General features: G+C 43.4%; 2 protein-coding genes and 1 long non-coding RNA gene across 6 annotated transcripts in view; 2 read left to right on the forward strand and 1 right to left on the reverse strand.

Annotated features, from left to right (window-relative positions):
• The first annotated feature begins 192 nt into the window (after positions 1-192).
• LOC123992263 lies at positions 193-7373 on the forward strand. 2 transcript variants are annotated; one of them, XR_006831234.1, is made up of 9 exons: positions 193-843; positions 998-2360; positions 2550-2644; positions 2843-2936; positions 3720-4315; positions 5906-5965; positions 6496-6636; positions 6772-6865; positions 7162-7373. It is a non-coding gene; the product is annotated as an uncharacterized LOC123992263 (long non-coding RNA). The 2 variants fall into 2 exon arrangements; XR_006831233.1 differs by having other exon boundaries at positions 193-2360.
• A 1051-nt stretch (positions 7374-8424) lies between these two features.
• Positions 8425-20797, reverse strand: znf276 (zinc finger protein 276). Its single transcript, XM_046293446.1, has 11 exons — positions 20127-20797; positions 19677-19992; positions 19519-19565; positions 19062-19412; positions 18820-18901; positions 18642-18725; positions 18327-18443; positions 18116-18191; positions 17899-18016; positions 17298-17397; positions 8425-9406 (listed from the first exon to the last, which is right to left on the reverse strand). Exons 1-11 carry the CDS (start codon positions 20395-20397, stop codon positions 9139-9141), a joined length of 1830 nt encoding a protein of 609 aa, XP_046149402.1. The 5' UTR covers positions 20398-20797; the 3' UTR covers positions 8425-9138.
• Positions 20798-21288: 491 nt separating this feature from the next.
• LOC124000001 (VPS9 domain-containing protein 1-like) overlaps positions 21289-21527 on the forward strand; it is a 32250-nt gene continuing 32011 nt past the window's right edge. For 2 of the 3 annotated variants that reach the window (XM_046306087.1, XM_046306078.1), the window contains exon 1: positions 21297-21421. In XM_046306087.1, coding sequence (XP_046162043.1) covers positions 21329-21421 — 93 coding nt within the window. In that variant the 5' untranslated portion in view covers positions 21297-21328. Of the gene's footprint in view, positions 21422-21527 lie in introns of all 3 variants that reach the window. The other variant, XM_046306070.1, reaches the window with a different exon arrangement.

Genomic DNA, 21527 nt, shown 5'->3' on the forward strand with positions numbered 1-21527 from the left:
GCTTAGTTAGCGGTGCGCGCTAAATAGCGTTTCAATCGGTTATGTCACTTGCTCTGAGACCTTGAAGTAGTAGTTCCCCTTGCTCTGCAAGGGCCGCGGCTTTTGTGGAGCGATGGGTAACGATGCTTCGACGGTGACTGTTGTCGATGTGTGCAGAGGGTCCCTGGTTCGCGCCCGGGTATGGGCGAGGGGACGGACGTAAAGTTATACTGTTACACCGGCAGTTACCATTGGAACAGTAAGAAGTCTGTGGTTTTCCTGCTGAAGTTCCTGTCGGACATAAGTGTCCTTTGACCCCCGCAGTACCTGAAGGTCAGGTGACAGATACTCTGGCTCTGCTTTAACACTTTACTGCTGGACTGGGCCTTTAGTCAGACTGGTTCCCTTGCCAAGACCAGACTGGCTGACCTGAAGGTAGGGCCTAGAGAGTCACTGAACCAGTATGTGAGGCGTATATGGATCAGCTGAGACAACCCAGTTATTCCAATGTATCTAACTCTGACTGGTTGACTTACCATACCACAAACCCTCTCATTCAGCAGCTCATTCATCTCCTCTCCTCCAGCTGTATGAACAGGGTCCCCCTCTCTCTGTCTGCAGGAGATTGGCCTTTATGAGGATGTCTCTAGGGCAGGAGCTCTTGTGCAGGTTTGAGCGCCCTCTGCTGGTTGTGTCTCTTCAATTAATGTTTTTCATGTGTTAATTATGTGTGTATCAGTCTTGTGTGTTTGTGTGCAATCTTCCTTCTCAGCCCCAGTGTCAGGCAGGTCAGGATGTGGACAAGGCAGTCTCTTTGTTTGAGAGCACAGGAAGGATATCTGCCACAGTCATCATGGAGGGCTGGTAGGTACCCTAAAAATATAGCATCAAAATGCTGCATAACTCTCACAAATCACCTATTGAGATCAATGTACCGATGACTTATACATGTCGTATTGTGTTCTGCACTGTGTCTTTTTGTATGTGTCGCCACACTTGCACTGTTTTCCTACTCCAGCATGTTCAGAAGGCCATATTTCCTGACTCGTTTTCTCCCTCCTAACTCCACGTGTGGTAAGACTTATTCTCTCTTGCTTTAAAATGAATGGATTTTATTGAATGGTGTGTTCACATGCTCTGTCCAGGTATTGTATTCGTTGTCTCTGTCCAGTCAGCTGCATGCAAAGCCTGAAATAAGGATGAATTTCATAGATTCACTCAAAAAGTAAGTTCTGGTATTCACACTCACAGCCATACAACCACTGACTGAACACACAGTTTTCTGTTATCGCTTTGAGTCTGATACAGATGTTTTGTGTATGTTGATTCCAGTTGTTTGTTCAAATAGTTAAACAAAAACACACACACACACATACAAATCAAACCAGTCTTATTATCTCTGACTTGACAGAGTTGTCTGGCCAGGATCTTCCACACGTTGAGTATTGTGTTCCCTGAATGTGCTGAGGAACTGGTTGGCCAGACAATCATCAAGCTTCATGTAGATGAGTCGACTTCCCCTGAGCTGCACAATAAAGTCGGAAGGAATGCCAGGAACTGCCAACTGTCCTCCTGTCTCTGCATTTCTCCCTCTCTTCTTCTTCTTCTACTGTTTTTCTCCTCTTTTTCTGCTCTGTCTCAACTATTTAGTTTCCTACTCTATTTGTCTGTCGTTCTAGTTATTTCTGATGCCACACTCACTGTTTCAGTCTCTCACACTGTCTGTCTGTCCTGTCTATGTTCAGGTGGAGAACATGATCCTCAGGAGCTTCTGCCAGAGACTTTTGGACGCCTCCGGAATAAGAAATAATACAGAATTGTCACTACTTGATTTTCTTTCCAGTCCATCTGCACATAGTTGTGTATATTATGTTCTTCTTAGCCTCCACAAGTGTAACTGCAAGTCAGCTTAAAACTGCACTTCTCTCCTTTGAGCTTAATGTGCTCTGTGACCCAAGACCGAGCCCCTGGGTGTCCCAGTTTGTCAACATCCTGCTGGGACACAGACAGCTGCTCACTGCCCTCCTGCACCGCATGTGGGACCTGCTCCACAACAAGGGGATCATGTGGGATCTGTCTCACTCTCCATCTCACTTTCCCTCTCTCTCTCATTCTCTCCAACTCATTTTCCCTCTCTCTCGCTCTCTCCATCTTATTTTCCTGCTCTCTCTCTCTCTCTCTTTCTTACCCCCTCTACTTTTTCTTATAGCCTCTCATAGTCTTCTTTTGTCCTTCCCTATAGGGGGGGGGGTCATTAAATTGTGCACCTTCATGCCTCCCAGGCTGTGCCCACCCCTGCTGCCTGGCCCTGTGTCTGTTCCGGAGGCACTGGCACTGCCTTGCCCTGCCCTGCCCAAAACCATAATGCTCTTCTGTGTTAGGTGGGTGAGACTGGAGAGGGACCCTCAGCATCTAAATCAAATCAAATCCAATTTTATTTGTCACATACACATCTAGGATGACATGATACTAATTACACAGTATATTGTAAACCAAAAGGCACAGCTCAATAGGACAGTGCTATCATAATAGTATGTATTTATGTGGACTGCTTTGTTTTTGTTGGCCAGATTCTGCGTGGCTGCCAGTTTACTATGGGCTCTGTAGAATTGAGTCACAGTTTTAACCGCAGCAGTAGAATCATCCCTGCAGTCTCAATAAAAAGGTACCGGTATGCACGTTCTGAAATGATTCTTATCATCCAGCCACACTCTGAGATGCCCTTTATGCAAGCAGCAGGGGGCTTCTGTTTTAGCGGAATGTCACATACGCCTACAGTTGTACCTCTCTGCTTGACTGCACAGAGACATGTCCTGCCTAGCCCTGAATTGGTGTGTGTGCATGTGCGCGTGTGTATTTGCAGATGCTGTACCTCATTTCCAGACTAATGCCAGCTGCGAGGAGGTTGCCGATTGAAGCGAGTGGGGAATTTGAGCATGTGGAGGCAGACAGACAGGGTGAGCAGGAGAATCATGGGTTGTGGAAGAGTGTTACTGACACAAATACGACTGTGAGGAAATCTGACTTGGCGCTATGGAAACACGCCCCCCTTCCGTCTCCTAGTAAAACTCCCAGAATCCCAAGTGAGGCAACAGATTTAAACCTGCACAGTCTAGAACCTTGTCCCTCTCCTGGGGACCAAGGGAGCTGTGCAGTAGACATGAGGACAGTCTGCTCACACATTCCTAACACCATCATGGACCAGCAGACAGGGTCAGTATTGGACTGATCTATAACCCATCCAATAGACATTGTTGAAGTCAGTTCAGTATCAGTATTGTTTTGAAATCAGAGTGAAGAGGACTCTGGACTGTGAGACCATCATCGAATATATCAACTAGTATCAGGTGTGCCCAGATATGGGTTAAGAGAGGGAGGGAAGCATGGACTATAACAGAGCAGGATGATTAAGTTGGCTACAGTCTGAATACATGTGTGAATCCATAGTTCACTTCTCATCTGGACCAAACCTGTTAAAATCAAGACACTTATTTTTACAGAAATACTATGATGAGTTTCCCAGATTTGAGTATTATTGTTATACTGCATCTCTTTGTGTATTAGAGGAAGGGCAGCTTCCAAGCTGGCCTGCTGCACTACCATCTCACAGCACACTTATTAACAGTAAATTGGTTCCATTCTTAGATTATTAGCTGTACTGCTATAGACATGGGTAGACAAACATCACAATATGTTGTATCATAAGAAATTGGAATATCTTCCCTCTTTTTTTTCCATAGACTGTGCTCATGGCGGGGGCTGTCCCCTGAGCTGTAACTGTCCATCAGGAGAAGTGAATATAACCAAATCCCCGATCAGTCTTCACTGTCCACTGCTCCTCGTCTCTGCTAGTGTACAGTACATTATACTACCAGGAACACTTCTGATTGTTAATCTGAGGTGAAGTACACCTTAATCTGAGAGTTTTAATATATTATGCTGACTGAGTGTAATTTGTGTGTGTGTTGGACAGCATTTGTGGGGCTGTCTCTCCCCTGTGTTGGTGTCTCTGGTGTCGCCTTACTGACGGACAGCCCCTGCCTCAGCAGCTGCAGGTCCTGGCTGACTGTCACTTGTGGGCCTACAGATAAAACAGGATCATGCGTACATGCCTGTGTATATAGAACATTTACTGATAATACTCCTATACAAACTAAATGTTTACTTTTATTTCAATGTTATTTTTGAGAGTGATGATTAAGTTCATGTGCTAGTTCAAAGAAGGGGTGTCATGCCCCGTTCCCTCTGCCCCGCCTCTGCTCCTGGAAGCCTGTCTGCACTGTGTATGGGAGGGCCAGGGGAGTGGCCAAGGCACTCTGGCAGAGCAGGCTGACAGGTGAGGACAATTATTTTCCCTATCATAAAGTTTTTCAAACTCAACCTAGATGTTTGTTCAATAGATTCACTAGCCATGTTTGTAATCTTTGACAGAGTGGAACACAGCCAATTAAGAAAATCTAATTCACACCACCTAAAGGACAGAGGTCAACGTGCAAAGAAAACTAAACCCACACATACGGTTTCTTCATAAGGTTTCTTAATATATACGGTTAAGGCAAAATATATTGGCACCCTTGTACTTTGTTCAAATGATTCCTTATTTCTTCTAAAATAAGTTGAAATTGAAAAAAAAGTTTGGTCTTCACACCTTATTGGATTTTCAACATTGCAATTGGCAACCCAGAGCTAGCACTTGGTTGCACAGCTTTTATCCAAGATAACAGCCAACAAATGTTTCTAGTGGCCATCAATGAGCTTGCTGCACCTTTCTACTGGCACTTTGGCCCACTCACAGCAAACTGCTGAAGAGGGGTGGCCTCCACCAACTGCTGTTTTTCAGATTTTGCCATAGGTTATTGATGTGATTCAGATCTGGACTCTTCGCTCACCACTCCAGATCAGTCCAGTCCTCCTCCGAGGACCATTCCAGGGTGCCTTTTATGTAACCTTGGCCAGAGACGGTTTTTGAACACTGGGTTGAACATTGCACTCCAAAACACCTTCATAATCTGCTGATTTGTATTGGTATTTATTATGGATCCCCATTAGCTGCTGCCAAGGCAGCAGCTACTCTCCCTGGGGTCCTGCAAAATGAAGGCATTTTTACAATTTTAAAAACATTTTTTTTATTTTTTATTAAAAAAACATCAGGCCCATACTCCACTACCACATATCTACAATGCAAAATCCATGTGTGTATAGTGCATATGTTATCATGTGTTTGTATGCATGCTGTTCAATAAGGTGAATTTTCACCTGCTTTTTAAATCTGATTCTACTGCTTGCATCAGTTACCTGATGTGGAACAGAGTTCCGTGTAGTCATGGCTCTATGTAGTAGTGTGCGCTTCCCATAGTCTGTTCTGGACTTGGGGATTGGATGGACTCTGTCATTCCTGTAGAGTATCTTCTGTTTCCAGGAGGTGTCAAAGTTCATTTATAAAAGTGACTCCAGCAGAGATACAATAATTTCAAGATGTCTTGCACACTTTCAAGGCCCCCAGTTCCAGAGGCAGCCAAGAAACCCCACAGCATTATCGCACCTCCTCCATAATTGATTGTGGGGAGGGTGTTCTTCTCTTTGAATGCTTCATTTTTTAAATGTCAACTTATTTTAAAGAAATTGGGAGTTATTTAAAAAAAAGTGAAAAGGTGTCCTTATATTTGGCTGCAACTGTAGGATTCTTGGAATATTTTGGTAATTGTGACATATAAACAGACTCTCACATGCTCAGCACTAACCTTTGGCTTCACACAAACAGTTTCTGATTCATCATTCAGGAGCAGAGACACTCAAATGATAAGGGAAACGACTCAGCAGTTTTCTATTAGAGACGTGATCATTGTCACGAGACTCCCTTTTAAGTAATTCATTGTGGAAACTGGCATGTAGGCTCACGTCTTCTTCTACTGCCATTTCTCCCCAGCTGCTGGTGTTTCTGCTGTTCGTCTGTGTGATCGACCTCACAATTTTTCTCACACCCTAGGTACTTTTACACATTTTTGGCATATAGCAGATGCTCTTATACAGAGCAATTTGTCAGTGCATTCATCTTAACTAGATGGGACAACCAAATATCACAGTTATAGTAAGTACATTTCCCTCAAAGTCAGTGCTAGTAGTGTGGGTGGGAAAGGTGTGGGCACTGGATTTTCCTGGTTAGGTTACGTGGTCAGGGAACTCCTAGCCCTACATACTAAACAATGTAATAGTAATGTATTCAACAGACTAAAACACCTTTTACATTAACAAAACACCACATAACTGTAATGTTTATCATACAACATTTTGTGTCTCCGATGCTATGTTGGGTATTTATATATGTTTAAAAAAAATCAAGAACAAGGCCCATACCAGCCTGTAGCCATGGTAACATTAGAGGAATACACAAGACTGATGCCTCTATCATTTTATAGATATATTTACTTGGTCAAACTGTCAGTGTCATCCTCAGTGTCATCCATTTTCTTGTTTATATGCGAGTTCTGTATGTGTATTGTTTTGTTTCCCTTCCAGCCTGGTCCCCCATCTTAACTCTGAGATGTTGGAGAGGACATTGAAGGCCCCAGGGTTCCCGTGCTCTGCTACTCATCCTTTATCAAGCTCTTTATGGATGGCCAGACTTCTTTCCCTTTGACCGAGCACCCAACTGATGAGGTGAGCTTACTTTGATTCACAAAAAAGGCACAGATAATAATGTTTAATAATCATACATCTACACTATGGTTGACTGGTATGTGGTCAACAAACTACTGACAGTAGCATTTTTCTGAATCTGTTTTCGTCTCGCAGATGGACCCCTCCCAGATTCTGACCCGGCCCAGTAGGTACTTCTCAAGACTCTCTGACATCCCCAACCTCACTATCTCAACATCAGCTGAACCAGGTAACACATTTGTGTGCACTGACCACCCAGAGCAAGGCTGATCTCAGTCTGTAGCCCAGAGAGTAGGACTGGGTTGAAATCAGCTGGATATGACATAATGATACATTTATTAGGATTTCACAAACATCAAACATTACACAAATACAGCCTATGATAACTTTCTGGGCTTCACCACATGTCAGACTGCTTTTTACCAATGGCTCTCAAAACACGGCAGATTGATATACCATTGTACTTTCTTTGACCCACATAATACCCTATTGAGTGACCCTCTCTCTCTCTCCCCTGTTCCTTAGCTGGAGGTCTTATGTGTTGACCTGGAAGCAGCTCTGATCTTTCAACTCAGCCCTTCCAGCCTCAGCCAAGAGTTGGACTTCCTCTGCGTTAGGAAAGTATTCAGACACCTTGACTTTTTTCATATTTTGTTACGTTAGCCTTATTCTAAAATTGATTAAATAGTTTCCCCCCTTCAATCTACACACAATATCCCACAATGACAAAGCAAAAAATATTTATCACGTTTACATAAGTATTCAGACCCTTTACTCAGTACGTTGTTGTATCACCTTTGGCAGCGATTACAGTCTCAAGTCTTCTTGGGTATGACGCTACAAGCTTGGCACACCTGTATTTGGGGAGTTTCTCCCATTCTTCTCTGCAGATCCTTTCAAGCTCTGTCGGGTTGGATGGGGAGCGTCACTGCACATCTAGTTTCAGGTCTATACAGAGATGTTCGATCAGGTTCAAGTCCGGTCCTGGCTGTGTGCGTAGGGTCGTTGTCCTGTTGAACGGTGAACCTTCATCCCAGTCTGAGGTCCTGAGCGCTCTGGAGCAGGTTTTCATCAAGGATCTCTGTACTTTGCTCCGTTCATCTTTCCCTTGATCCTGACTAGTCTCCCAGTTCAGCCGCTAAAAAACATGCTCACAGCATGAATCTGCCACCACCATGCTTCACCGTAGGGATGGTGCCAGGTTTCCTCCAGACTTGACATTCAGGTCAAAGAATTCAATCTTGGTTTCATCAGACCAGAAAATGTTGTTTCTCATAGTCTGAGAGTCTTTAGGTGCCTTTTGGCAAACTACAAGCAGGCTCTCAAGTGCATTTTACTGAGGAGTGGCTTCCATCTGGCCACTCTAACATAAAGGCCTAATTGGTGGAGTTCTGCAGAGATGATTGTCCTTCTGGAAGCTTCTCCAATCTACACAGAGGAGCTCTGTCAGAGTGACCAGCAGGTTCTTCGTCACCTCACTGACCAAGGCCCTTCTCCCCAAATTGCTCAGTTTCGCTGGGCAACCAGCTCAAGGAAGAGTTTTGGTGGTTCCAAACTTCTTCCATTTACAAATGACGGAGGCCACTGTGTTCTTGGGGACCATCAATGCTGCAGAAATGTTTTGGTACCGTTCCCCAGATCAGTCTCTCGACAAAATCCTGTCTCAGAGGTCTACAGACAATTCCTTCAACCTAGTTGTAGACATATCTCAAGGATGATTAATGGAAACAAGATGCACCAGAGCTCAATTGAGTCTAAAAACCTTTTTTCACTTTGTCATTATGGGGTATTGTGTGTAGATTGAGGATTTGTATTTATTTAATACATTTTAGAATAAGGCTGTAAAGTAACAAAATGTGGAGAAGGGGTCTGAAAACTTTCAGAATGGACTGTGTGTGTGTGAGAGAAATATATGGGGCTACAGGCACACCCGTGGACTGTTACTGACGTTTGGCTTCCTTGAATCATGACAACTTGCCTTCCTTCATGAACAATATATGTATGGGGGAGTTTGAAAACTTGGTCTTTGTCCTCCCATGAAGAATATACTTGGCTAGCTACATGATAATGTTGCCTTAAGGATATAATTATAGAGCAGTACAACACTAAAATAAGTATCACACAGCTTACCTGGCTTTGAAAGAGGATCCGCTAGCTGTGCTCCTTTTAGACGTACAGTCATCAATACATAGTGCACGTATAACTTATTAACCTTATTCTCTACCTCAAGTTAATTAGTCACATTAGCCATGACCATTTTACACCAGACTCCCTGTAGACCAGGGGTCAGCAACAGGCGGCTGGCGGGCCAAAAACATCCCGCAAGTGATTTCTTTGCCTTAGTTGTGGTCCATTTGCAGTTGTACAAAGTTATAATTATGTACTGGCTCTCTGACCATCCGCTCAAACAGAAATCGTCCTGCAGCTGAATCTAGTTCCCTAACCCTGTTAGACTTTGTGGTTGTTATATCTCCTTGAGGGTCACAGGCCTAATCAAGTCGGTCAACTGGTGTAAGGGTTCAGTGCCCCAGTCTCTGTGATGGTCTCTATGTTGGTGATAGCAGGGTTGGAGGGGCTGTCGATGTTTCCTCCAGCAGCTGCTAGTGTGAGGGGATGCACCATGGACATGTGGACGTTGAGGTTGTGGGCCTTCTCAAAGCGCTTTCCACACAGTTTGCATGCAAATTCCAGATCAGCTTCTGCCTTGTGTTTAGTCATGTGGTACTTTAGCGATGCTCTCTGGCGGCACTGGAAACCACACACTTCGCACCTGAAAGTGAAGATAAAAAGGTTTAGTGAGGCCATAACCAAACAAGAAAATGCTCATCTAGAAGCCGCGCTCCTAGTGGTCGGTGACTTTAATGCAGGAAAACTTAAATCTGTTTCACCTCATTTCTATCAGCATGTGCAACCAGAGGAAATAAACTCTAGGCCACCTTTACTCCACACGCATACAAAGCTCTTCCTCGCCCTCCATTTAGCAAATCTGACCATAATTCTATCCTCCTGATTACAAGCAAAAACCAAAGCAGGATGTATTAGTGACGTGCATAATACAGAAGTGTTAAGATGACGCAAATGCTAAGCTACAGGACTGTTTTGCTAGCACAGACTGGAATGGCATACCACATCAGTCACCAGCTTCATCAATAAGTGCAATGATGACGTCGTACCCACAGAAATTGTGCGCACGTATCCCAACCAGAAGCCATGGATTACAGGCAACATCCTCACTGAGATAAAGGCTTGGGCTGCCGCTTTCAAGGAGTGGGACACTAATCCGGACACCTTTAAGAAATCACGCTATGTCCTCCGATGAACCATCAAACAGGCAAAGTGTTAATACAGGACTAAAATTGAATCAAACTACACCGGCTCTGATACTCATCGGATGTGGCAGGGCTTGCAAACTATTACGGATTACAAATAGGTGTCCAAACTTTTGACTGGTACTATATATGATGTGGGTATAGTACATGTTGGATTGTACATGTGGATAATATGTTGGATTATGAATAAGGTGACTGATTTTCATGCAGTGGACCATAAGTTTTAAAAAATAGTGTAGATGAGCTAATTCACTTCTATGCGCGCTTCAAAGCAAGCAACACTAAAGCATGCATGACAGCACCAGCTGTTCCGAGATGACTGTCTGATTTCGCTCTCCGTAGCTGATTTGAGCAAGACCTTTAAAACAGGTGAACATCATGGAATCATGTCGTAACCAAAAAAGTGTTAGACAATTCAAAATAGATTTTCTATTCTTCAAAGTAGCCACCCTATGCCTTGCGGACAGCTTTGCACACACTTGGCATTCTCTAAACCAGTTTCATGAGGTAGTCACCTAGAATGCTTGAAGGAGTAACCCACATACAGTATGCTGAGCACTTGTTGGCTGCTTTTCCTTCACTCTGCAGTCCAACTCGTCCCATTTGGGTAGAGGTCGGGTAATTGTGGAGGCCAGGTCATCTGATGCAGCACTCCATCAGTTTCCTTGGTTAAATAGCTCTTACTCAGACTGGAGGTGTGTTTTGGGTCATTATCAGGTTGAAAAACAAAAGATAGAGGGACTAAGCGCCAACCAGATGTGATATCACTGCAGAATGCTGTGGTAGCCATGCTGGTTAAGTGTGCCTTGAATTCTAAATAAATCACAGACTGTGTCATCAGCAAAGCACCCCCCACACCACCTCCTCCATGCTTCACGTTGGGAACCAGAGAACGGAGATCATCCGTTCACCAAGAATCTCAAATTTATTGGTCCAAACAAGTCTCTTCTTCTGATTGGTGTCCTTTTAATAGTGGTTTCTTTGCAGCAATTTGACCACGAAGGCCTGATTCACTCAGTCTCTGAACAGTTGATGTGTCTGTTACTTTTATTTGGGCTGCAATCTGAGGTGAATTTAACTCTAATGAACTTATCCTCTGCAGCAGAGGTAACTCTGGGTCTTCCTTTGGTGTGAGATCCAGTTTCATCATAGCGCTTGATGGTTTTTGCAACTGCACTTGAAGGAACTGTCAAAGTTCTTGAAATGTTCCGTATTGACTGACCTTCATGTCTTAAAGTAATGATGACTGTAGTTTCTCGTTGCTTATTTGAGCTGTTCTTACCATAATATGGACTTTGTCTTTTACCAAATAGGGCTATCTTCTGTATACCACCCCTACCTTGTCACAACACAATTGATCGACTCAAACTTGTTAAAAATGAAAGAAATTCCACAAATTAACTTAACTAGGCACACCTGTTAATTGAAATGCATTCCAGGTGACTACCTCATGAGGCTGGGTGAAAGAATGCAAAGCAGTCAAGGCAAAGGGCGACTACATCGAAGAATATTAAATATATTTTGATTTGTTTACACTTTTTTGCTTACTACATGATTCCATGTGTTATTTCATAGTTTTGATGTCTTCTATTATTCTACAATGTAGAAAATAGTAAAAATATAGAAAAATCCTGGAATGAGTAGGTATGTTCAAACATTTGACTGGTACTGTACGTGAGAATGCTGTTCATTGACTACAGCTCAGCGTTCAACACCATAGTGTCCTCAAAGCTCATCACTCAGCTAAGGACCCTGGGACTAAACACCTCCCTCTGCAACTGGATCCTAGACTTCCTGACGGGCCTCCCCCAGGTGGTAAGGGCAAGCAACAACACATCTGCCATGCTGATAGTCAACACGGGGGCTCCTCAGGGCTGCGTGCTCAGTCCCCTCCTGTACACTATGTTCACCCACGACTGCGTGGCCAAGCACGACTCCAACACCATCATTAAGTTTGCTGACGACACAATGGTGGCAGGCCTGATCATTGACAACGTTGCAACAGCCTATTGGGAGGTCAGACCTGGCAGTGTGGTGCCAGGACAACAACTTCTCCCTCAACGTGAGCAACACAAAGGAGCGGTTTGTGGACTACAGGAAGAGGAGGGCCGAGCATGCCCCCATTCACATCATCAACAGGGCTGTAGTGGAGCAGGGCGATAGCTTCAAGTTCATTGGTGTCCACATCACCAACAAACCATCATGGTCCAAACACACCAAGAGAGTAGTGTAGAGGGCACGACAAAAACTATTCCCCCTCAGGAGACTGAAAAGATTTTGCATGGGTCCTCAGATCCTAAGAAAGTTATATAGCTGCACCATCGAGAGCATCCTGACTGGTATGGCAACTGCCCAACCGCAAGGCGCTATAGAGGGTACTGCGTACGGCCCAATACATCACTGGGGCCAAGCTTCATGCCATCCAAAACCTCTATACCAGGCGGTGTCAGAGGAAGGCCCTAAAAATGGTCAGACTCCAGCCACCCAAGTTCTAGACTGTTTTCTCTGCTACCGCATAGCAAGTGGTACCCGGAGAGCCAAGTCTAAGTCCAAAAGGCTCCTTAACAGCGTCTAGCACCAAGCCATATGAATGCTGAACAGTTAATCAAATGGCTATACGTACTATTTACATTGACCACCTTTTTTACGCTGCTGCTACTCACTGTTTATTATCTATGCAGCCACTTCACCCCTACCTACATGTACATATGACGTCAATTACCCCAAATAATCCGTACCCCTGCACATTAACTTGGTACCGATACCTCCTGTATATAGCCTCGTAATTGTTATGGTGGGTAAAAAATAAAAAAAAATAAAAACTTTATTTAGCAAATATTTTCTTAGTCTGCATTGTTGGTTAAGGCTTGTAAGTAAGCATTACATGCTAAGGTCGGCCGATTTATGATTTTTCAACGCCGATACTGATTATTGGAGGACCAAAAATAGACGATACCGATTTCAAAATTGGCCAATTATGATTTATTTACACATTTGTAATAATTACAACAATACTGAAAACGTTTATTTGAACTTAATATAATACATAAATAAAATCTATTTAGTCTCAAATAAAGGAAACATGCTCAATTTGGTTTAAATAATGCAAAAACACTGTGTTGGAGAAGTAAGCAAAAGTGCAATATGTGCCATGTAACAAAAAGCTGACGTTTAAGTTCCTTGCTCAGAACATATGCAAGATGGTGGTTCAATATTCCCAGTTCTTTAATATTCCCAGTTAAGAAGTTTTAGGTTGTAGCCATTATAGGAATTATGACGCATCAACTATTTCTCTCTTATACCATTTGTATTTCATATACCTTTGACTATTGGATGTTCTAATAGGCACTTTAGTATTGCCAGCCTAATCTCAGGAGTTGATAGGCTTGAAGTCAGAAACCGCGCTGTGCTTCAAGCATTGCTACAAGCTGCTGGCAAACTCAGTAAAGTTTGAATTAATGCTTACAAGCCTGCTGCTGCCTACCACCGCTCAGTCAGACTGCTCTATCAAATATGAGCCTTGGGTCATTAATATGGTCAAATCCGGAAACTATAATTTCGAAAACAAAATGTTTATTATTTCAGTGAAATACCCAAGTCTAAATATTGCTGTTACATTGCACAACCTTCAATGTAATGTAAATTAGTTCGCAAAGAGCCAGGCGGAAAAAACTGTTGCATATACCGTGACTCTGCTTGCACTTGACACAATTTCCCTAGTTAATAATGCCTGCTAACATTAATTTCTTTTAACTAAATATGCAGGTTTAAAAATATATACAGTTGAAGTCGGAAGTTTACATACACCTTAGCCAAATACATTTAAAAACTCAGTTTCACAATTCCTCACATTTAATCATAGTAAAAATTCCCTGTCTTAGGTCAGTTAGGATCACCACTTTATTTTAAGAATGTGAAATGTCAGAATTAATAGTAGAGAGAACGATTTCTTTGAGCTTTTATTTCTTTCATCACATTCCCAGTGGGTCAGAAGTTGACATGCACTCTATTAGTATTTGGTAGCATTACCTTTAAATTGTTTAACTTGGGTCAAACGTTTCTGGTAGCCTTCCACAATTAGTTGGGTGAATGTTGGCCCATTCCTCCTGACAGAGCTGGTGTAACGGAGTCAGGTTTGTCGGCCTCCTTGCTTGCACACGCTTTTTTAGTTCTGCCCACAAATTCGATATGGGATTGAGGTCGGGGCTTTGTGATGGCCACTCCAATTCCTTGACTGTTGTCCTTAAGCCATTTTGCCACAACTTTGGAAGTATGCTTGGGGTAATTGTCCATTTGGAAGACCCATTTGCGACCAAGCTTTAACTTCCTGACTGATGTCTTGAAATATTGCTTCAATATATCCACATAATTTTCCATCCTCATGATGCCATCTGAAGGTGAAGTGCACCAGTCCCTCATGCAGAAAAGCACCACCACAACATGATGCTGCCACCCCCGTGTTACACAGTTGGGTGGTATTCTTCGCTCTTGCAAGCCTCTCCCTTTTTCCTCCAAACATAACGATGGTCATTATGGCCAAACACATATTTTTCTTTCATTAGACCAGAGGACATTTCTCCCAAAGGTATGCTCTTTGTCCCCATGTGCAGTTGCAAACCGTAGTCTGGCTTTATGGAGGTTTTGGAGCAGTGGCTTCTTCCTTGCGGAGCGGCCTTTCAGGTTATGATGATATGGGACTCGTTTTATTGTGGATATAGATACTTTTGTACCAGTTTCCTCCAGCATCTTCACAAGGTCCTTTGCTGTTCTGGGATTAATTTGCACTTTTCGCACCAAAGTATGTTCATCTCTAGGAGACAGAACGTGTCTCCTTCCTGAGCGGTATGATGGCTGCGTGGTCCCATGGTGTTTATACTTGCGTACTATTGTTAGTACAGATGAACATGCTACCTTCAGGCATTTGGAAATTGCTGGAAAGGTCTACAATTTGTTTTTCTGAGGTCTTGGCTGATTTCTTTTGATTTTCACATGTCAAGCAGAAGCACTAAGTTTGAAGGTAGGCCTTGAAATACATCCACAGGTAAACCTCCAATTGACTCAAATTATGTCAATTAGCCTATCAGAATCTAAAGCCATGACATAATTTTCTGGAATTTTCCAAGCTGTTTAAAAGCATTCAACTTTGTATGTAAACTTCTGACACACTGGAGTTGTGATACAGTGAATTCATCTGTCTGTAAACAATTGTTATGGTTAGGGACATTTGTGCAAAGATTGTGCTTTTTTTCGGCAATGCGCTTTTGTTAAATCACCCGTTTGGCTTAGTTGAAGTAGGCTGTAATTCGATGATATATTAACAGCCACCGCATTGATTATGTGCAACGCAAGACAACCTAGTTAACATCAACCATGTGTAGTTAACTAGTGAATGTGAAGATTGTTTTTTAAAAGACAGGTTTAATGCTAGCTATTAACTTACCTTGGCTCCTTGCTGCACTCGCGTAACAGGTGGTCAGCCTGCCACGCAATTTCCTCATGGATTGCAATGTAATCTGCATCCAAAAATGCTGATTACCGATTTATGAAAACTTTAAAATCGGCCCTAATTAAAATCAGCCATGCCGATTAATCGGTCGACCTCGACTACCTACACCTGCAGTATTTGGCGCATGTGACAAATAAAATTTCATTTGAGGGTGTCACAAATCAAGAGTACCACGCGCTCTCCCAAAAGCTTGGATGAGAGTAAAACCCAGAAATTCAGACAAACAAAGAGGTAATGGATTGCATTCAAATAGGTCACAAAGCTTACTTCATATTCAATGTTTTAAATGTTTTACTGCATCAGAGATTTCGGCACAGAGGTATATATGTCCTTATTAAGTCCCAATTCCTCCTTCCATTAATTCTTATTAACCCAAATCATACCACATTCAGTGCATTCGTAAAGAATTCTGACCCCTTGACTTTCCACATTCTGTTACGCTAGCCTTATTCTAAAATGTATTAAAAAAAAATTTCTTTCATCAATCTACACACAATACCTCATACTGACAAAGCAAAAACATTTTTTTAAATTTAAATTTTTTAATTTGTGCACATTTATAAAACAACAAACGTCACATTTACATGAGTATTCAGACCCTTTACTCAGTACTTTGTTATAGCACCTTTGGCAGTGATTTACAGCCTCAAGTCTTCTTGGGTATGACGCTACAAGCTTGGCACACCTGTAATTGGAGTTTCTCCCTTTCAGATCCTCTCAAGCTCTGTCAGGTTAGATGGAGAGCATTGCTGCACAGCCATTTTCAATCGTGTTCACTTCTGCGTTGTCTTGGCTGTGTGCTTAGGGTTGTTGTCCTGTAGGTGAACCGTCGCCCCAGTCGGAGGTCCTGATCGCTCTGGAGCAGGTTTTTAATCAAGGATCTCTGTACTTCGCTCCGTTCATCTTTCCCTCGATCCTGACTAGTCTCAAAGTCCCTGCCGCTGAAAAACATCCCCACAGCATGATGCAGTCACCACCATGCTTCACCGTAGGGATGGTGCCAGGTTTCTTCCAGATGTGACGCTTGGCATTCAGGCCAAAGAATTCAATCTTGGTTTCATCAGACCAGAGAATCTTGTTACTCATGGTCAGAGTCCTAAGTGGGTGGTTACTGAGGGGTGGCTTCTGTTTGGCCATTCTACCATAAAGCCCTGATTGGTGGAGTGCTGCAGAGATGGTTGTCCTTCTGGAAGGTTTTCCCATCTCCACAGAGGAACTCTGGAGCTCTGTCAGAGTGACCATCGGGTTCTTGGTCACCTCCCTGATCAAGGCCCTTCTCCCCCGATTGCTCAGTTTGGCCAGCTCTAGGAGTCTTGGTGGTTCCAAACTTCTTCCATTTAAGAATGATGGAGGCCACTGTGTTCTTGGACTTTCAATGCTGCAGAAATGTAGTACCCTTCCCCATATTTGTGCCTCAACACAATCCTGTCTCGAGCTCTATGGATAATTCCTTAGACCTCATTCCTTGATTTTTGCTTTGACATGCACTGTGCGACCTTATATAGACAGGTGTGTGCCTTTCCAAATAATGTCCAATCAATTGAATGTACCACAGGTGGACTCCAATCTAGTTGTAGAAACATTTCAAGGATGATCAATGGTAACAGGATGCACCTGAGCTCAATTTAGAGTCTCATAGCAAAGGGTCTGAGGCTGTAACGTAACAAAATGTGGAAAAAGGAAGGGGTCTAAAGACTTTCCGAATGCACTGTAATCAAAGACTTGGCTACAGTCTGACAGACTCATTCAGTTCTTGAACCCCTCGCAACACATAAACCAGCAGAACCTTGCCTCCTGATATGAGCTTTATGTCCCTCTGTACTTACTGTAGTGGCTTGACCCCTGAGTGGCGCATCTGGTGTACAGACAGGTGCTTCCTCTGCTTGAAGGTCTGACCACACTGGTCACAGATGTAGTTCCTCACCTCTGGAAAAGGGTCAAACTTAAAGGTCGAATGCAGCCGTTTTGATCTCAATATCAAATTATTTCTGGGTAGCAATTAAATAGCTTACTGTGATTATTTCAACTAACATTGTCGCAAAGATCCAATTTCTCAAGCAATAATTTTGCTTGGACTGTTTGGGAGTGGTCTGAGTGGGGAGGGGAAAACCAAAAACTATCTTACTGTCAGAGAGGTTTGAAACTATTAAATAATTCACTGGCTTGATGTCACTAGGCAGGCCAAAACTCCATCCCACCAAAACAGGCGGTCTTTTCAAACAGCTCTTACACTAAAAGGGCATCATAATTTTCACAATTTCACAGTATTATTATATAAATATAAAACAGGAAAATCACATTTGACTGCACTGGGCCTTTAATACAAGCACACAAACATCTCATGTGTGCGCCCAAACGGCACCCTAATCCCTATATTGTACTATATGTTTGACCATGGCCCAAAGAAATTAGCCAGTCCAAACCTACCTGTGTGGATTAGTTTCACGTGTCGCTGCAGGTAGCGATCAATCATGAAGACCTTGTTGCAGCCAGGGTGAGGGCAGGGTCGCTCACGGATCTCTTCATGGTGCTCCTTAATGTGTTTCTGTACCCCAGACAAAAACAGCCCGCAGAAAACACTTATGTATTAATAGAATTGTTCATAAGAGGATAAGCAGTGCCGTAAGGATGACTTGTATCTGACCTTCATGCCGTCTGCTCCTCGGTACACAGCTGAGCAGCCTTGGTATGGACATTTGTAGATATTGGGCAGCTCCTCTCTGAAAACAAAAAACAAACATGGATATTTCACATGTATTACTCTCCACTACCAGCTACACTCCAATTCAAGATTTTAACATCTGTTCTACTACAAAGATCTGGTGCTTTGGACCCTCGGACAGCTTCTACCGTACCTTTCTGACTTGATTGGCTTCTTCCAGCCAGGCTTGGGTCCTGGCTTCTTTCTAACTTTAGGCTCCTTGGGAGTTTTTGCTTCTTTTCTTCTGGTTCTCTTCTTCGGGGAGGCAACTCTGCAAGCCATGGGAAAGGGGAGAAAACACTCATGCATTTGCTGCCCTTTTTTCCGCTACCAATTTTTCTCTGATAAGTGCTCTTATGTCCACTTATGTGTTACTATGTTATTACTGTGTGTATCAATAAGAATTGTTCCATGTACATTATTTTGCTTTGATATGCAAAATAGCTAGAACCCACATCAATCCACTCACTTCTTTTCTGGGTATGGTTCAAATAATTCATCAGAGGATCCACTTTTCCTTTTATCTTCCAACTCATCCTCACTGGACATGTTCCTAAGGTTTCACATGAACACACACAGCCTATAGTTTAACCAATCTGAACTTCCCCGAACTGTAAAACTTGAACCATGTGTCATTGTTGACTCACCGGTCATATAGGTCAATGTCACCTGTCCTGTCCATGAGTGGGGCAGGTGCAGGGCAGGGTGTCTCCTTAGCAAAGAGAAATTCTAGGAACAAGAGGGTCAAACAAATTAATTTGGACTGGCAGCAGACCTTAAGATGGTAACCACCTACAAAGAGTCACATTTCAATGCAGTCAAGACTATACTTATATACAGTGTGTTCCCGTTTCTCAGCGTAACTTTGAGGCACCAAAAGCTGTCTCACCATCTGCACTGGTGGTAGTAGCGTCAGTGTTGATGGAACTCTGAGTCTGTGGGGTAGCACCTTGACTGGCCAGGGGCATGGTGGTGTTGACAGGGTTTCGGTTCCCTCTGGGCTGCTCCTCAGCTTCCAGTAGGGGATCGCACCCAGTGTGTCCAGGATTTGCTCTGGTCTGTGTGTCCATCATGTAACTATGTCCAGCCACACACTTCCAGACAGCCCTTACTGAGCCCCAGCACTGCCCCTCCAGCACTTCTTTCAGGTCAGGGCAGGAGCGGCAGTCTCCTGCATGGTGGTGCGCCCAGGACACCAGGCTGTGGAGACACTTGGGATCGGAGGGGATGGTCGGGATGGCTGGTTGTCAGGTTGGAGGAAAGAGAAATGGGACATTTAGTAAGGGGTTATCTCTGCGTATCAAAATCTGGTAATCATCTTGTCCTGATGGAATGTATCTACTTACACAACAAGCTGGGACGCACTGTTGATTGAGAGCACTCTGAACTTTTCCTGAAACCAAAATCATCAACATGTTTTCACTGCTCATTACTGACCCTCCTATAGGTTTACAATCGCCACTCTCTACCCTGTGACATTACAGTTGCTCACATTTGTCCTCACCTGTCTCTGGTGGGCACATTCACAGATGGCAAGAGGTTTACCCTCTGCAGAAATGTGAGCAGGATAGTGTGGCACTTGTAGAATTTTGTGTGGCAGTTCTTGCAGATGAATTGTGAGAGACGTGGGTCACGGTTCAGTGGCACTCCCACTAGGCGCTGAAAGTCTGTGTAGAAAAGCAGGGGCGACTGGGCTGGCTCTGTCTGGTCAGGGAACCCCTCCAGTTCTCCTGGCCACTTGTCAAAGGCATGCCGCAACCTCCGAGGTGAGAACTTTCCATGACAGAGTCGACAGAATGCAGTGCTGAGTCTGCCCATACCTGTAGGAAGAGTCAGAGGTTGCATTTGATAAAGTGTAAGAGCTGATCCTTTACCTTGTGTTTTTATTTCCACATGACAACCATCATTGACCTCAATCTAGACTGATCTGTCAAGAATTTTGCAGGGGACTCACCTGATTTCTTTGATCTATTCTCTGGATGCTCCTCCCCTTCTATCTCCACAACTGACACGGTTGTGCTCAATTGTAATCTTGCAGATCTGTCACTTGGACCAACATCCTCGAAACCTCCATCACATGCAACTGATGGTAGAGTTGTTTTCACAGCATTCTTTGGTCTTTCTCGTCGCCCAGCAGGTTTCTTGACCCCAGCCACTGACTGAGTCTGGCTTCTCTGTCCTGCTACCACATCGGTTAGCCGCGCTCGTCTCCCTCGCTTCTTCATTACACAGAGTCCTTAAGAAAAGTCCTGTCAATATAACGTGGCAATAGCTTTCAAAGTAACTTGAGTCTTACATGGGGAGCGCTGTTATCAGTATAGCTGTTTAAAACCCAAAGTTGATTTGAAACCTGCAGCTGCGACTTCCAATGAGGAGAACACGATTCGCCTCAAATTCTAGCAGTCATTTGTAGTTTTAACATTTGGTTGGTTGGTGGTTTAGTAAAATATACATAGTCGATTTAACAGTAACACAATATCGTAAAGGACGAACAGGAAGCGGTTTCTATTGAAACACGAAACCCGGAAGTAGTAAAAAAAATAATAATAACGCAGATAGAACAATAAGACAGATATTTCACCAGATTTATAAATGTGAAGCATCCGGTTGGCGTTTCCACTCACTACCAAATATGGTAACAAGAGGAAGGCCACTGGCCGGCAGTGGGAGAAGATGAACGAGATGGATTCTGACCGACATTCTGCAAATGTTCTCATCAATGGAACATTTGATCTCACTACAGTTTTATGTTACCAACACTAAAATTGGTTACAAACAGAGTGGACAATTCTTTGTAGACTTTACCCCTTTTAATAAAACATCGCTATGTTTAGGAGTGCAAAGGGCAAGTTGAGTTCTTGCACACGCGCACTTCACAGAGTAGGCGTTCCCTATCAATAGTAGAACACGTCCCAGAACACAGCAATTGGCTCTTTCTCGCTCATGCTCGGCTCTGACCCCTCCCAGCTTGTTCTTCCCACTAAGACTATTTGTTTCCCATTGGATCTGACAGGCTGTGTTCTATTTTGGGTTAGTTTAAAACAAACAAAAAAATATGTAGCGCCATCTTGCGGCTGTTGAAATATATACTTCCGTTCGTTCATGCAAAGTTTACATCCGGAACGATTGGTCACAACAATAACAACCACCACCACCATGGCAGCAGCTGGCGCTGACATGAAGCCCCTTCAGCATGCCATGAAAATAGCTAAAGTGGCTATACAATTGGACGCAGGGAACCGACATAAGGTATTCTAATGTCAAGTTTACGAAAAAAGATTGAGTCAGAGTGCAGTATAACTTCACTATGCTGCAAATCCTGCCTCCAATATATATATATATATATATATTTTTT

This window comes from Oncorhynchus gorbuscha, linkage group LG02 (genome assembly GCF_021184085.1).
Source record: "Oncorhynchus gorbuscha isolate QuinsamMale2020 ecotype Even-year linkage group LG02, OgorEven_v1.0, whole genome shotgun sequence".
NCBI lineage: Eukaryota > Metazoa > Chordata > Actinopteri > Salmoniformes > Salmonidae > Oncorhynchus > Oncorhynchus gorbuscha.